This window comes from Anomaloglossus baeobatrachus, chromosome 2 (genome assembly GCF_048569485.1).
Source record: "Anomaloglossus baeobatrachus isolate aAnoBae1 chromosome 2, aAnoBae1.hap1, whole genome shotgun sequence".
Lineage (NCBI taxonomy): Eukaryota > Metazoa > Chordata > Amphibia > Anura > Aromobatidae > Anomaloglossus > Anomaloglossus baeobatrachus.
In genome coordinates this window covers 280355505-280369781 of record NC_134354.1, presented here as the reverse complement: position 1 = coordinate 280369781, position 14277 = coordinate 280355505, and the positions used below count along the sequence as shown (strand labels likewise).

The window sequence follows — 14277 nt, the reverse complement described above, 5'->3', positions numbered from 1 at the left end:
GGAAGATTAAAGCAGTGTAATGCGCAGGAACGAGGGAAGAACGCATGCGCACTACAATACTTTGATTTTCCCTCAGCAGCGCATATCAAAGTGTGCCTGCTCAGGACCTCTATGCTGGCTAGTGTGCATGACGTAGGGCTTGTCATGCACACGGGCCTCAGAAGGAGGACTGCGCCAGACCGGAGAGAGGAGGCCCCGGACTGGAGAGCAGCGACACCCATCGGACTGGACCCCCCCCCTTCCTTACCCAGGTGAGTATTATAAAAGTGTTTTTTACGTTCTACAGTGTGGCCTGGGCTCTTATATACTGCTTTCTTGAATGCGGTATATAAGAGCTCAGTGGTGGTGGCCGCAGCTTATGGTCGCCAAATCTGGTGACAGGTTCCCTTTACTAGAGATCCACATACCTGAAAATAATTGCTAGCCTAAATACTTAGCATCTTGAAAACTGTTTCTCCAGACTCCACAAAAAAAGAATTTTTTTTTTTCTCATTTTTTTCCTCAGTGAAGAAAGATTGTATTTTTGACAAAAAGTGTGTGATATACACATACAATACCAGTAAAAAGTTTGGACATACCTTTTCATGCAATGGCTTTCTTTGTTTTTATTGGAATGTGCACGTTTGATTCAGACTGAAGAAAGCAAAACTGAAAAATATACCAATATATATGTATATTTATGTAAACACAAAAGTGAACAAAAAAAAAAAGTACACCTATTTTGTATTGACTTGTCCAGGACAACGAGATCTATAAAAATCTCACACTAGTCAATTCCTTCAGTGAACACCATTAAAAAAAAAAAAAGTATCAAAAGTCTGTCTTTTCAAAATAGAATAAAATGGTATCAAAAAGTCATATATTGATAGAAATGGTGCCATTGAATAAATCTTCTTGTCCCACAAAAAACAAGCCACCATACATCTCCGTCAGCAAAAAAATAAAAAAGCTATAGCTCTCAAAATACAGCAATGCTAAAACAATTTTTTTTCAATACAATAAATGTAAATATACTATCATTGTAATCGTAATGACCCAAAGAATAAAGCTGTCTCATCACTTTTACGACATAGTAAATAGAGTAAAAAAAATAAAATCCTATATTGTATTATATCTGTAAAAACACACCTGATGGCCACAATAACATTCAGAAGGCCGGTAACTCCAAAAGCGAACTTAGAATGGCTACCAATGAACAGGGTGCTTCATTAAAAGTGACCACCTGACAAAGATGTTTGAGAGAATGCCAAGAATGTGAAAAGCTTCCTTTAAAACATCAATTCATCAATTTTTTTTAGTCTCCTAGGTACAGATCTTCCAGAAAAATGCTTGAGTTCCCCATAGACGTCCATTATACTCGGTAAATGAGTTGAGTTTGTCTGAGCATCAAAATGCTCTTACAAGTACTGAGCACCCGATCATGGTAGTGCTCGTTCATCACTACACAATGGTTATGGTTACAATTATGTTTCAGTTGCAGTACAAACACTCAATCTGCAAACGCATGATGCTCATTTTTCATTTTCACAATCAGTCTCAAAACGTTTGGCCACGACTGCAGATTTGGGCAAATCCTTTTGAAACTAAGTGTAATATTGAACACATTTGATTTTGTTGAGATTAGAGCTCTATTGGAGCCACATCATCATTAGCAGGACTCCTTGTTCTTCTTCTTTACACTAAAGTTAGTTCTTAATGACATTGGTTGTTTGGTGTCATCGACCTGCTGCAGAATATATTTGGAATCAATCGGATGCGTTCCTGATGGTATTACATGATGGTTAAGGATGGTTAAGTATCTGTATGTATTTCACTGCATTGCAAACACCTAAAAATAGGTAAAGTTAAGGCAGTGTTTGACCCCAAAAATGTGGTACTGCATTGCAGCTTTTTTCTATTCAAATTAAGTAATCTTCATGGAAGACAAATTGTACCTTTCACATGGAAAGAAGGCTAGGTGTCTCAACAATACACAAAAACATTAGAATTGGGTTCCCCAAAAAATGACAGCAGGTACAGTTTGGACTGTAACAGACAATTGGGTTCCCAAAGGGTGGGAGGGAAGTACAATAGTGTGTCTGCAGGCAACAATGAAGCATTGTGAAGGTTCCTTGCACGTTTGGGGCTGCATTTTAACAAATGACATTGGAGATTTAGTTAACATTAATGGTGTCCTCAATCCTGGGAAGTACAGGCAGATGTTTATCCATCATTCAATACCATCAGGGAGGTACCTGGCTGTATGTTTTTGTGTTATTGTTCTGCTGCAGAAAAAACTTGGAGGCAATCAATATAATAACTGATTTACACATCAAGAAGAATGAGGAGCCCTGGAAATACTGTCGCTCAGCGGTTAGCACTTGCAGCGTAGGGTTCAAATCCCACCAAGGACAACATCTCCAAGGAGTGAGTTTGTTTGCTTGGGTTTCCGCCGGACAATCTTGGGTTTTTTTAATGCTCCAAAGACAATACTAATAGGGAATATCAATTGTAGCCCCAATAATCATACCCCTCCCCCCTTCTAGAGTCCTGAACTCTGCATAAAGTGTCTTTTTGGGATTCCATAAATAGAGTAGGATTTGCACAAGTCTACATACACAGAAAATATTAATGCTTCTATTCATATATAGCAGCATATTTTGCACACCTGCCTAAAGCTTTTGCACAATCATTTGTGTATGTATATGAACACACACCGTTAACATAAATTTTCCTTTTTACTTCCTCTACCTACTATACTTTTAGGGAAAACAAAAGTATACATTGCCATTGTATCGAGCTATGCAAGCTGGATCAGAGTCTGCTCGTGTTTTAGCGATTGAGACCTTCAAGCAAACATCTCCACAGCTCCACTCTAATGTCCGCAACTATGTGAAAAAGATCATGGGATTATGAAGTGTCGTTTTGATTCTGCTGAATACTATAAGAGAAAGCATCACATATTCCGTTATATGTGCCATTGCTAATAATTTCCAATTATTGCTTCAGTTGTGGAGACATCAGTCTTAAATCTTAACATTTGTAATTTTTACAGCTCTGGTAAACAATCTGTAATGTGCAATTATCAGGAAAAAATAAAACAATTCAGAATGCTTTTTAAATCTAAGTAACATCACAGTCTACAGGAAAATGCCTTCAGTTAATGTATGCTTTTGTGTAACCATCGTAAACTCATGTTTGGTAATGCTCATAACACTTAATGAAGTCAATTTATAAAAACACTATCAATTGTTGATGCTGAAATAATCTTTTGCATTCATACAAAATATCATCTTATACTGGGTCTATAGCACACCTACCGTGTTTCCCCAAAAATAACACCTGTCCTGAAAATAAGCCCTAGTTTGATATTACAAGATTTTTGGACTATGCTTGAAATATAAGCCCTACTCCAAAAATAAGCCTTAGTTACATTCATCGCCGGTGTTGGGGGGAGTCAAACTGCGCAATTTCTCAGGGCCCCCACTCTCTTGTGGACCCCAGTGTTTGTATTCCGTGGTTAAGATTGTTTAAGGACCTTTGGTGACTTAAGTCATGTGACCAAAGATCTCTTAATTGCAGGAGTCTAAATGACCTGAACAGGAGACAGGCTGGTATGCAGGACTGGCATTAGGGAGAAGGGAGAGCAAACTGGGTTGTGGTGTTATGTTGATTTTCCAGAATGTGATATAACTAATATATAAAGCTGAGTGTATGTGTGTATGTCCGCTAAAGGAATCCACACTGCCGCATTTACAATCACGACATTTTGCACAGATGCCTCATGTGACCCAGGGAGCGTCGTAGACTATGTTTTGACAGAAAAATGTTTTGACAGAAAAATTTAAACCCGTGCTTTACAGTTAGTCTATAAAATCCTGCCGCCATTAAACTGAATGGAGGTGGGAGCTATAGGTTATTAATAGCAGCTGTCAGTGGTTGCTGTAGGAACAAAATAAACTGTTAGTTGAAGCTTATGTGTGAGGTTATATGATGTCGGTGGAGAGACAGAAAAAGACAGACAGACAGAGACACAGACAGAGACAGATGGGGAAAGAGACATACAGACAGACAGCCCTGAAAAGAGTTTTATAATAGCAGAAACGTAGTTGATATCAACCTTAATTTTTCAAAATGTAAACCAGCAAGGTCTTAAATCACATAAATCTCCTAGGAGACACTAATATAAAACTTAACATTTAATATGTTGATTAAAAAGTGAACAGGGTCACTGAAAAACGTGACATACTAAACACATATATAACAAATACATATATGGTGTTAGATCACAGCCCCACGTATTATCAAAAGAGGTGCACTAGCACACCATCACACTCAGTACCAATGTCTGGCCATTCGAGAATCAACACCAATATATATGACACATTTATATGTCCATATGAGCATCATGGACATGGAAACCTAAGAATTAACCCCTTGTTTAACTATCCTAGGAACTCACCACCTAATATAGGGGTACCCAGGAATAGAAGGGGAACAGGTCTCCCAAAAATAGCGGGCTCTATTAATGCAGCAAACCTGAAACTCGACTGTCATAGATCGAGTAAACTTGCTTCCTTGATTTGTTAATGCATTTTTGGGTGAAAACTTCCATCAATGTACACATAACTTCCGACGCGTTTCATTAATAATCCTCAGGGAAGTCAATAATCCAAATTAGAGGGTAATACCACCGTCATAAGGGCAAGCATCCCCGGTGGAACCCCAGTGCTGGACTGAAAATGAAATAAAAATAGCCATAAGTCCACCACTCTAACTATAACAATGTATCAAAAAAAGAACCCAAACAGGGCACTCACCCAAGAAACAAGTTCTATAAGTCCTTGTGCTAGGCCACATCAACTGCCCATCTATGAACGCACACTAGAACAAATAAGACTCTATTAAACCACCACTCATTGCAGAATCATAGGGGAAAAAGATCCCGAAATCAGGAACACTCACCAAAGCACGTCCTCCACATGTATTCTGTTCAAAAATGTGCCGCGCTGCCGGCCTCATGGGCCGCGCCATCTTATATCACGCGCGCATGCGCAGTACACCCCATTCAATGGTATGACGCACAACCGGAATCACCCGAAACCGGAAGTTAGCGCGTCATCATTAACCGCCGCCCACATCATCACATGATGTAGGCCGCCTATCCGGTGACACTAAATCCGGAAAATGGAACGCAAGCCAGGTAAACATCATTAAATCGCGTCGTTACCTTACTAATGCTTGCGCTCCAATACTAAAAAACACTAGCAGTGAACGAGAGCAAGCCCAATTCACAACGTTTCAAGTTCATCACAGGCAGAATGCAATACTCCTCAGATAAAAACACACCACTACAATACAGTGATGTTAAGGCAAAAGACACCCCCTCCACAGGAATCGATCAGAGTAACCCCACTATCACATAGTCGGAGAATATTACAAACTCTGTCCCATCATAAAGATGGCCCCTGAACACATAAAGCACCATCAAAGAGATCTAGAAAGAGGGCAGACCACCAATGTCAATCCAGAAGGCCTAGAGCAAAAAAACCCCCTGAAAAAGCTACAAACCACCCCCCAAGAAATGCTCAATCTATACCAGGAGAAGGAAAGGGAGGAAAAACCAAGAAACTAGGTGCGCACTACATTTAACCCTCACTCTTTGGAAACTCTCCCTACCTTACTGCAGAGGTCGGCACCGTAAACAATACCCACGCCCATGGCGCCCCCACTCACCGTCGACTGGCCCTCCTACACTACCCCTATACGCTAGGGTGCACCTAAAAAGGGGGTAAAAGATAGTTGCTCATTAAGGCCATTTGGGGCCATGGTACCCAGTGTGTAAATCCAAAAACACTCCTTACGGAGTATCAACTTGTCCCAGTTGCCTCCTCTTGGTGGTGGTCTAATGTGATCAATGCCCATAATCCTGATACAATTCTCATCTCCATTGTGGTATGTATTGACATGTCTAGCCAATGGGGTGTCATTCCTGTTTCTGATGTCATTCTTATGCTCGCCAATTCTCTTTCGTAGTTCCCTAATGGTCTTTCCAACATAATGTTTATTACAGGGACACGTCACCCTGTATATGACACCTCTAGTCCTACATGTGATAAGTGACCTAATCTCAAATGTCCTGTCATTGATCCGACCACGAAAAGTCTTACCCTCTTCAACGAGGAAGCAGTTCTTACAGTTGTGACACTTAAAACAACCTCTAACCCCACAGGTCAACCATGGTGGTCTGTCCTCTTTGAAAAAACTGTGGACCAATCTGTCCTTCAAAGATCTCGCCTTCCTATAAGTTATAGAAGGATGATCCGGTACGTATTTTCCCACAATTGGGTCCATTTTCAGGATCGGCCAATGCCTACAAAGGATTTCACGTAGGCCAATTGCCCCATTGTCAAATGTGGTGATATACCTCAACGGCTCATTCAACTCTTTGCTCTTGGGTCTTGGATTAAGAATCTCGTTACGGTCCATGTTACAAACTGATTTAAAGGCTCTCTCAACCTCCTTTTTTGGATAGCCCCTTTCATCCAGCCGCTTGGTTAGATCCTCAGCCTGCACTTTAAAGGCCTCGTCACTAGAACAGTTGCGCCTCATCCTTAAGAATTGGCCCTTTGGGATGCCCTTTTTATGAGACCTAGGGTGTGCACTCTCCCATCGTAACAGAGTTGGATGATGTCTCCTTCCTGTACGTACTTGTCATTAGCTTACCCTCCGGTCCCCTTTCTACCAAGACATCCAAAAAAGCCAGCCTATTAGGATGCATCTCAAAGGTAAATCTAAGGCCCATGTTGTTACTATTCAAAGAACCCACAAAGTCCCTGAAACCATCCTCATGACCCTTCCAAATCAAAAAGATGTCGTCGATAAACCTGACCCACAAAACTACATCCTCCGTGTCAAGGTTACCTCCAAAAACCATGGTTTCCTCCCACCAGCCCAGAAAAAGGTTTGCATACGATGGGGCACAACAACTCCCCATCGCAGTACCTCTGAGCTGGTGGAAGTACTTCCCCCCAAAAGAAAACACATTCCTTGTCAGACAAAACTGAAGGGCCTGAATCACAAACTCATTGTGCGCAGACATGTGATTCCCTCTCGAATTTAGGTAGTACTTCACCGCCTCTATCCCCATATCATGCGGGATAGAGGAATAAAGTGTCTCAACATCAATACTACAGAGGGTCATGCCCTCCTCAAGAAAGACATCATCAATCTTCCTCAGGAATTCAGTGGTGTCACCCAAAAAAGAGTTAAGAGCCACTACAAATGGACGCAGTATCCTGTCAACATATATACTTAACTTCTCAGTGAGACCACCCACCCCCGATACAATGGGACGTCCCCTGAGAGGATCCAAACCCTTATGTATCTTGGGTAATACATAAAAGGTAGATAGTATGGGGAACAGAGGGAAAAGAAACTCAAACTCATTCTTATCAATGATCTTATCGTCGAGAGCCCTGTCAAGTAGTGATTTTAACTCAGCCCTGAAAGTAGCCATAGGATTGAACATTAATTTCTCATAAGTTTGTTCATCATTCAGAATGCCCAAGCAAATGTCCTTATACTTCATAGAATCCATAATCACGATGTTGCCCCCTTTATCAGAGGGCTTAATCGTAATGCTAGAGTCACCTTCAAGGCTGCGTAGACACTGCATCTCAAACTTGGTTAGATTATAATTACCCGAATGTGATTGAAGACCACCACCAATGTCCTCCGTTACCATGTTAACAAAGACATCAACCACATCAACCTCTGTCCCATCAGGGGGCATCCTACTACTACTATTCTTCAAAGATGTGAACGGGCCCTCACCTCTGTCATTGGGGTTCTCATCACTAAGATGAAACAAAAAGCGCACATCCTGCAGTAAGTCCTCAGATATTCCTAATTCACCACATGTTTTATCTGACTGTTTACCGAAAAACTTTTTCCACTTCAATTGTCTCGCGAAAAGGTGTAAGTCTTTAATAGCCATAAATTCATTGAAATCCGTAGTGGGTACAAATGATAAACCCCTGTTCAGTACCGCAAGATCACCATTACTCAGGGACCTAGAAGAGAGGTTTATAACCTGGGGAGCCCTCACCACAGCTACAGATTCACCGGGTTTTTGCTGCGGAGGTAGTATTGATTTTCTAAAAAACCACCTCTTCCCTGGTTCTGTGCAGAACCCCTAAAACCTGACCTTCCCCTACCTCTTGATCTTTTGTATTGATGTGGGGGTCTGAAAACACCTCCCCTGCCCTCATTCTCAGATAATTCAGCATCTGTGGAGGACAACTCCGTCTCACTTTGTTTATAATAATTATTCCTCCCTCCAACATACACATAAGCCTTATTATCTTTGAAATCTTGCAAGTCTCTGATATAGAAGCGATGTTTCCTCTCCTTTAGTTTGTACTGAAACTTTTCAATCACTCCTTGCAATACTATTTCTTTATTGGGAAAATCGGCCTCACCCGAGAATTTCCTCACTGTGTCAATATGCTCCTTTAAGGACTCCTCCAAAGTCCCAAGGTTTCTTTTCTCCTCCTCCAAGATCAACCTCATCATTCTAAGTGAACTCTCAGTAGCCTCCCTCTCCCATTTCGTGGTGAAATCAGCGTTTTTGTACCTATGGCCAGGTTGTAAAGTAATCCTAAGATTTCTAGGCACTATCTTGTCCTTTAAATAACTTTCAAGGGACTGCACCTCCCACCAGGAGGTGATCCTCTCCTTGTAAACCCTAGTTAGATCTTTAAAAGCTCCATTCATAGTTGGAGTATATTTTTTAAGGACCAAATTTCTGTCGGAAAAGACGTCCCTCGCCTCACTAGCCCACTGCCTGGTGTCCAGGTCGGAGGAGAGAAAGCCCGCCATGTGATATACTGAGCAAATAATTTTATAATAGCAGAAACGTAGTTGATATCAACCTTAATTTTTCAAAATGTAAACCAGGAAGGTCTTAAATCACATAAATCTCCTAGGAGACACTAATATAAAACTTAACATTTAATATGTTGATTAAAAAGTGAACAGGGTCACTGAAAAACGTGACATACTAAACACATATATAACAAATACATATATGGTGTTAGATCACAGCCCCACGTATTATCAAAAGAGGTGCACTAGCACACCATCACACTCAGTACCAATGTCTGGCCATTCGAGAATCAACACCAATATATATGACACATTTATATGTCCATATGAGCATCATGGACATGGAAACCTAAGAATTAACCCCTTGTTTAACTATCCTAGGAACTCACCACCTAATATAGGGGTACCCAGGAATAGAAGGGGAACAGGTCTCCCAAAAATAGCAGGCTCTATTAATGCAGCAAACCTGAAACTCGACTGTCATAGATCGAGTAAACTTGCTTCCTTGATTTGTTAATGCATTTTTGGGTGAAAACTTCCATCAATGTACACATAACTTCCGACGCGTTTCATTAATAATCCTCAGGGAAGTCAATAATCCAAATTAGAGGGTAATACCACCGTCATAAGGGCAAGCATCCCCGGTGGAACCCCAGTGCTGGACTGAAAATGAAATAAAAATAGCCATAAGTCCACCACTCTAACTATAACAATGTATCAAAAAAAGAACCCAAACAGGGCACTCACCCAAGAAACAAGTTCTATAAGTCCTTGTGCTAGGCCACATCAACTGCCCATCTATGAACGCACACTAGAACAAATAAGACTCTATTAAACCACCACTCATTGCAGAATCATAGGGGAAAAAGATCCCGAAATCAGGAACACTCACCAAAGCACGTCCTCCACATGTATTCTGTTCAAAAATGTGCCGCGCTGCCGGCCTCATGGGCCGCGCCATCTTATATCACGCGCGCATGCGCAGTACACCCCATTCAATGGTATGACGCACAACCGGAATCACCCGAAACCGGAAGTTAGCGCGTCATCATTAACCGCCGCCCACATCATCACATGATGTAGGCCGTGTATCCGGTGACGCTAAATCCGGAAAATGGAACGCAAGCCAGGTAAACATCATTAAATCGCGTCGTTACCTTACTAATGCTTGCGCTCCAATACTAAAAAACACTAGCAGTGAACGAGAGCAAGCTCAATTCACAACGTTTCAAGTTCATCACAGGCAGAATGCAATACTCCTCAGATAAAAACACACCACTACAATACAGTGATGTTAAGGCAAAAGACACCCCCTCCACAGGAATCGATCAGAGTAACCCCACTATCACATAGTCGGAGAATATTACAAACTCTGTCCCATCATAAAGATTTTTAGTATTGGAGCGCAAGCATTAGTAAGGTAACGACGCGATTTAATGATGTTTACCTGGCTTGCGTTCCATTTTCCGGATTTAGCGTCACCGGATAGGCGGCCTACATCATGTGATGATGTGGGCGGCGGTTAATGATGACGCGCTAACTTCCGGTTTCGGGTGATTCCGGTTGTGCGTCATACCATTGAATGGGGTGTACTGCGCATGCGCGCGTGATATAAGATGGCGCGGCCCATGAGGCCGGCAGCGCGGCACATTTTTGAACAGAATACATGTGGAGGACGTGCTTTGGTGAGTGTTCCTGATTTCGGGATCTTTTTCCCCTATGATTCTGCAATGAGTGGTGGTTTAATAGAGTCTTATTTGTTCTAGTGTGCGTTCATAGATGGGCAGTTGATGTGGCCTAGCACAAGGACTTATAGAACTTGTTTCTTGGGTGAGTGCCCTGTTTGGGTTCTTTTTTTGATACATTGTTATAGTTAGAGTGGTGGACTTATGGCTATTTTTATTTCATTTTCAGTCCAGCACTGGGGTTCCACCGGGGATGCTTGCCCTTATGACGGTGGTATTACCCTCTAATTTGGATTATTGACTTCCCTGAGGATTATTAATGAAACGCGTCGGAAGTTATGTGTACATTGATGGAAGTTTTCACCCAAAAATGCATTAACAAATCAAGGAAGCAAGTTTACTCGATCTATGACAGTCGAGTTTCAGGTTTGCTGCATTAATAGAGCCCGCTATTTTTGGGAGACCTGTTCCCCTTCTATTCCTGGGTACCCCTATATTAGGTGGTGAGTTCCTAGGATAGTTAAACAAGGGGTTAATTCTTAGGTTTCCATGTCCATGATGCTCATATGGACATATAAATGTGTCATATATATTGGTGTTGATTCTCGAATGGCCAGACATTGGTACTGAGTGTGATGGTGTGCTAGTGCACCTCTTTTGATAATACGTGGGGCTGTGATCTAACACCATATATGTATTTGTTATATATGTGTTTAGTATGTCACGTTTTTCAGTGACCCTGTTCACTTTTTAATCAACATATTAAATGTTAAGTTTTATATTAGTGTCTCCTAGGAGATTTATGTGATTTAAGACCTTGCTGGTTTACAGCCCTGAAAAGAGACAGCCGGGGAAAGAGATAGCCCTGAAAAGAGACAGCTGGAGAAAGAGACTGTAACGCCTGCCTGGATCAACAGACTCAGATGGGATGTAATGGACAGGCTAGAGGGAAGCCACTCACCAAGCAGGACCCCCAGAACCCTGAAACCCTTTAACCCCTATACAGGGATTTGGAATTACACAGGGCCCTGGAGATCACAACCTGTGGAAGGCTGCAGTCTGATGAGAGTAGTCGTCAGGAAGGGTCAAACCAGGAATAGCAGAACAGGGACAGAATCGGCAAGCAAAGACGTAATCAGAAAACGTAGCAGAGGTCAAATCCGGATCGGGCAGCGAGGTACAAAAACAGCAGGCAGATGGGTAGTCAGAAAACACGCAGAAGTCAGCACACAGGAATCACAAAACAGAATAGGGCGGATCAGGAGCCAGGAAATTAGAACTATCTCTGGCAGAGGTCAGCAGACAGGAGGGGAACTAAGAAGGGTGTGGTGTCTTCCCATTGGCTGTAGCTGAACGCTTGCAACTTCAGCTGGAAGACACACACCACCCACAGTCAGCCAGTGGTAGTGCAGATCCCAAGATAACCCAGCCCAGTGCATGATCGGAGCCTGCGCCCTCCGGTGCCACTGGCATCAACTCCTCTCCCATCACCAGCACCATCCACGGCAGGAACATGGCGTCGCCTGGCGATCGGAACAGAAGTCGCTGGAGCGGACTCCGGTGGTGACGTAACAGTACCCCCCCCCTCCACGAGGGGTCTCCTGACCCTCAAAACCCGGCTTGCCAGAAAACTGGAGGTGAAACCGCCGGACCAGACCCTTAGCATGAATATCGCTCGCAGGGACTCATGACCTCTGCTCAGGGCTGTAAGACCTCCAATGCACCAAATACTGTACCGCCCCTCTGACAATACGGGAATCAAGTATTCTCTGTACCTCATACTCCAAGTTACCTTCAACCAAAACAGGAGGAGAGGGGTCACTGACTGGGTGAATGGGGACACGATGTAACTTGAGGAGGGACTTATGGAACACATTCGATATCTTAAAGGATGGGGGAAGTTGCAGGCAGAAAGCTGTGGGATTAATTACCTCGATTATCTCGTAAGGTCCAATAAGCCTCGGACCCAGCTTAGCAGAAGGGACTTTGAGTTTAATATTCCGTGTTGATAACCATACCTTGTCCCCAACGCCAAGGCTAGGGCCCTTGGAACGTCTCTTATTAGCAGAGGAGGCTTGACCAACCTTTGCCTTCTTCAAGTTCTCTATCACTTCAGACCAGATAGCCTTCAGTTTGTCCACAGTTGAGTCAGCCTCAGGAGTATCCACCACAGCGGAAGAAAAAGAACCAAAACGTGGATGCAACCCTAAATTGCAGAAAAAGGGGGTAGTCTTGATGGATTCCTGATACTGATTATTGATGGCGAACTCAGCTAGCGGCAGATATTCCACCGAGTCAGACTGACGGACAGACACAACAGCGGAGATATTGTTCAAGGGTTTGAATGGAACGTTCAGTCTGACCATTGGTCTCTGGGTGGTAGGCAGATGAAAAAGATAGCTCTATATTGATCTTTTTACAAAACGCCCTCCAGAATTTCGAGATGAACTGTGTTCCTCGGTCAGAAACAATATTTTCCGGAACCCCGTGTAACCGCACAATATGCCTAATAAACAACTTGCTAAGAGTTTCAGAATTGGGTAATCCGGACAGAGGAATGAAATGACACTGTTTGCTGAATCTATCCACTACTTCCCAGATACAAGTCTTCCCTTCTGAGGGTGGAAGGTCAGCGATGAAGTCCATGGAGAGATGTGTCCAAGGGCTTACTAGAGTAGGTAGGGACTGGAGAGATCTGGCAGGGCGGGTACGGGGTGCCTTGGCTCGAGCACAAGTTTCACAAGCCAGTACATAGTCTTTACAATCTTTCACTACGGTTGGCCACCAAACATTCCTGGTTACTAGTCTGAGTGTATTGCCTATACCAGGGTGGCCTGCAAGCACAGAATTGTGGGATTCCTGGAGTACCCGTAGGCGAAGTGAGGGGGCGACAAACAGTTTATGGACAGGAGTGGTTTCAGGAGCTTGGTCTTGGCTATTATGGACCTCTTCTATCAAATCTAAGGAAACAGATGACATAATAATGCCTTTAGCTAAAATATGCACTGGTTCAGAGTCTTCAGACTGAGAGAGACAGAAGCTACGGGAAAGTGCATCATCTTTTGTGTTCTTGGTACCAGGCCGCCGGAATATTACCACAAAATCAAATCTGGAGAAGAACAATGCCCACCTAGCTTGCCTAGGATTGAGTCTCTTAGCAGATTCCAGATAAGTGAGGTTCTTGTGGTCTGTGATGACTGTGACCTTATGTTTGGCGCCGTCGAGGAAGTGGCGCCATTCCTCGAATGCCCATTTAATCGCCAACTGCTCACGATTACCAATGTCATAATTTCTCTCTGTGGGAGAAAACTGGCAGGAAAAGAAGGCACAAGGATGAAGCTGAGTGAGAGACGGAGTGCCTTGTGATAGCACTGCTCCCACTCCAACCTCGGATGCATCGACTTCTACAATAAACAAACGCATAAGGTCAGGCTGAACCAGAATCGGGTCTGAGGAGAAACATTCTTTTAATGTAGAGAAGGCATGGATCGCCTCTGGCTTCCAATTAACCACATCAGCCCCCTTTTTTGTCAAATCGGTGAGCTGTTTGGCAATTTTGGAAAAATCTCTAATGAATTTGCGCTAATAATTAGCAAACCCAAGGAAACGCTGCAAGGCTTTCAGAGACTTGGGTTGCACCCACTCCTTAATCGGTTAAAGCTTAGAGGGATCCATGCGGAAGCCTTCTGCAGGCAAAATATAACCCAGGAAATTACCTCTGCCT

General features: G+C 42.9%; 1 protein-coding gene across 1 annotated transcript in view; it reads left to right on the top strand.

Moving 5' to 3' along the window:
* The window catches only part of RNPEP (arginyl aminopeptidase), a 100016-nt gene extending 96921 nt beyond the window's left edge, over positions 1 to 3095 (top strand). The window contains exon 11 of the mRNA XM_075333799.1: positions 2746 to 3095. Within this exon, the coding sequence (XP_075189914.1) occupies positions 2746 to 2895 (150 nt within the window). The 3' untranslated portion in view covers positions 2896 to 3095. The remainder of the gene's footprint in view (positions 1 to 2745) is intronic.
* Positions 3096 to 14277: the final 11182 nt, after the last annotated feature.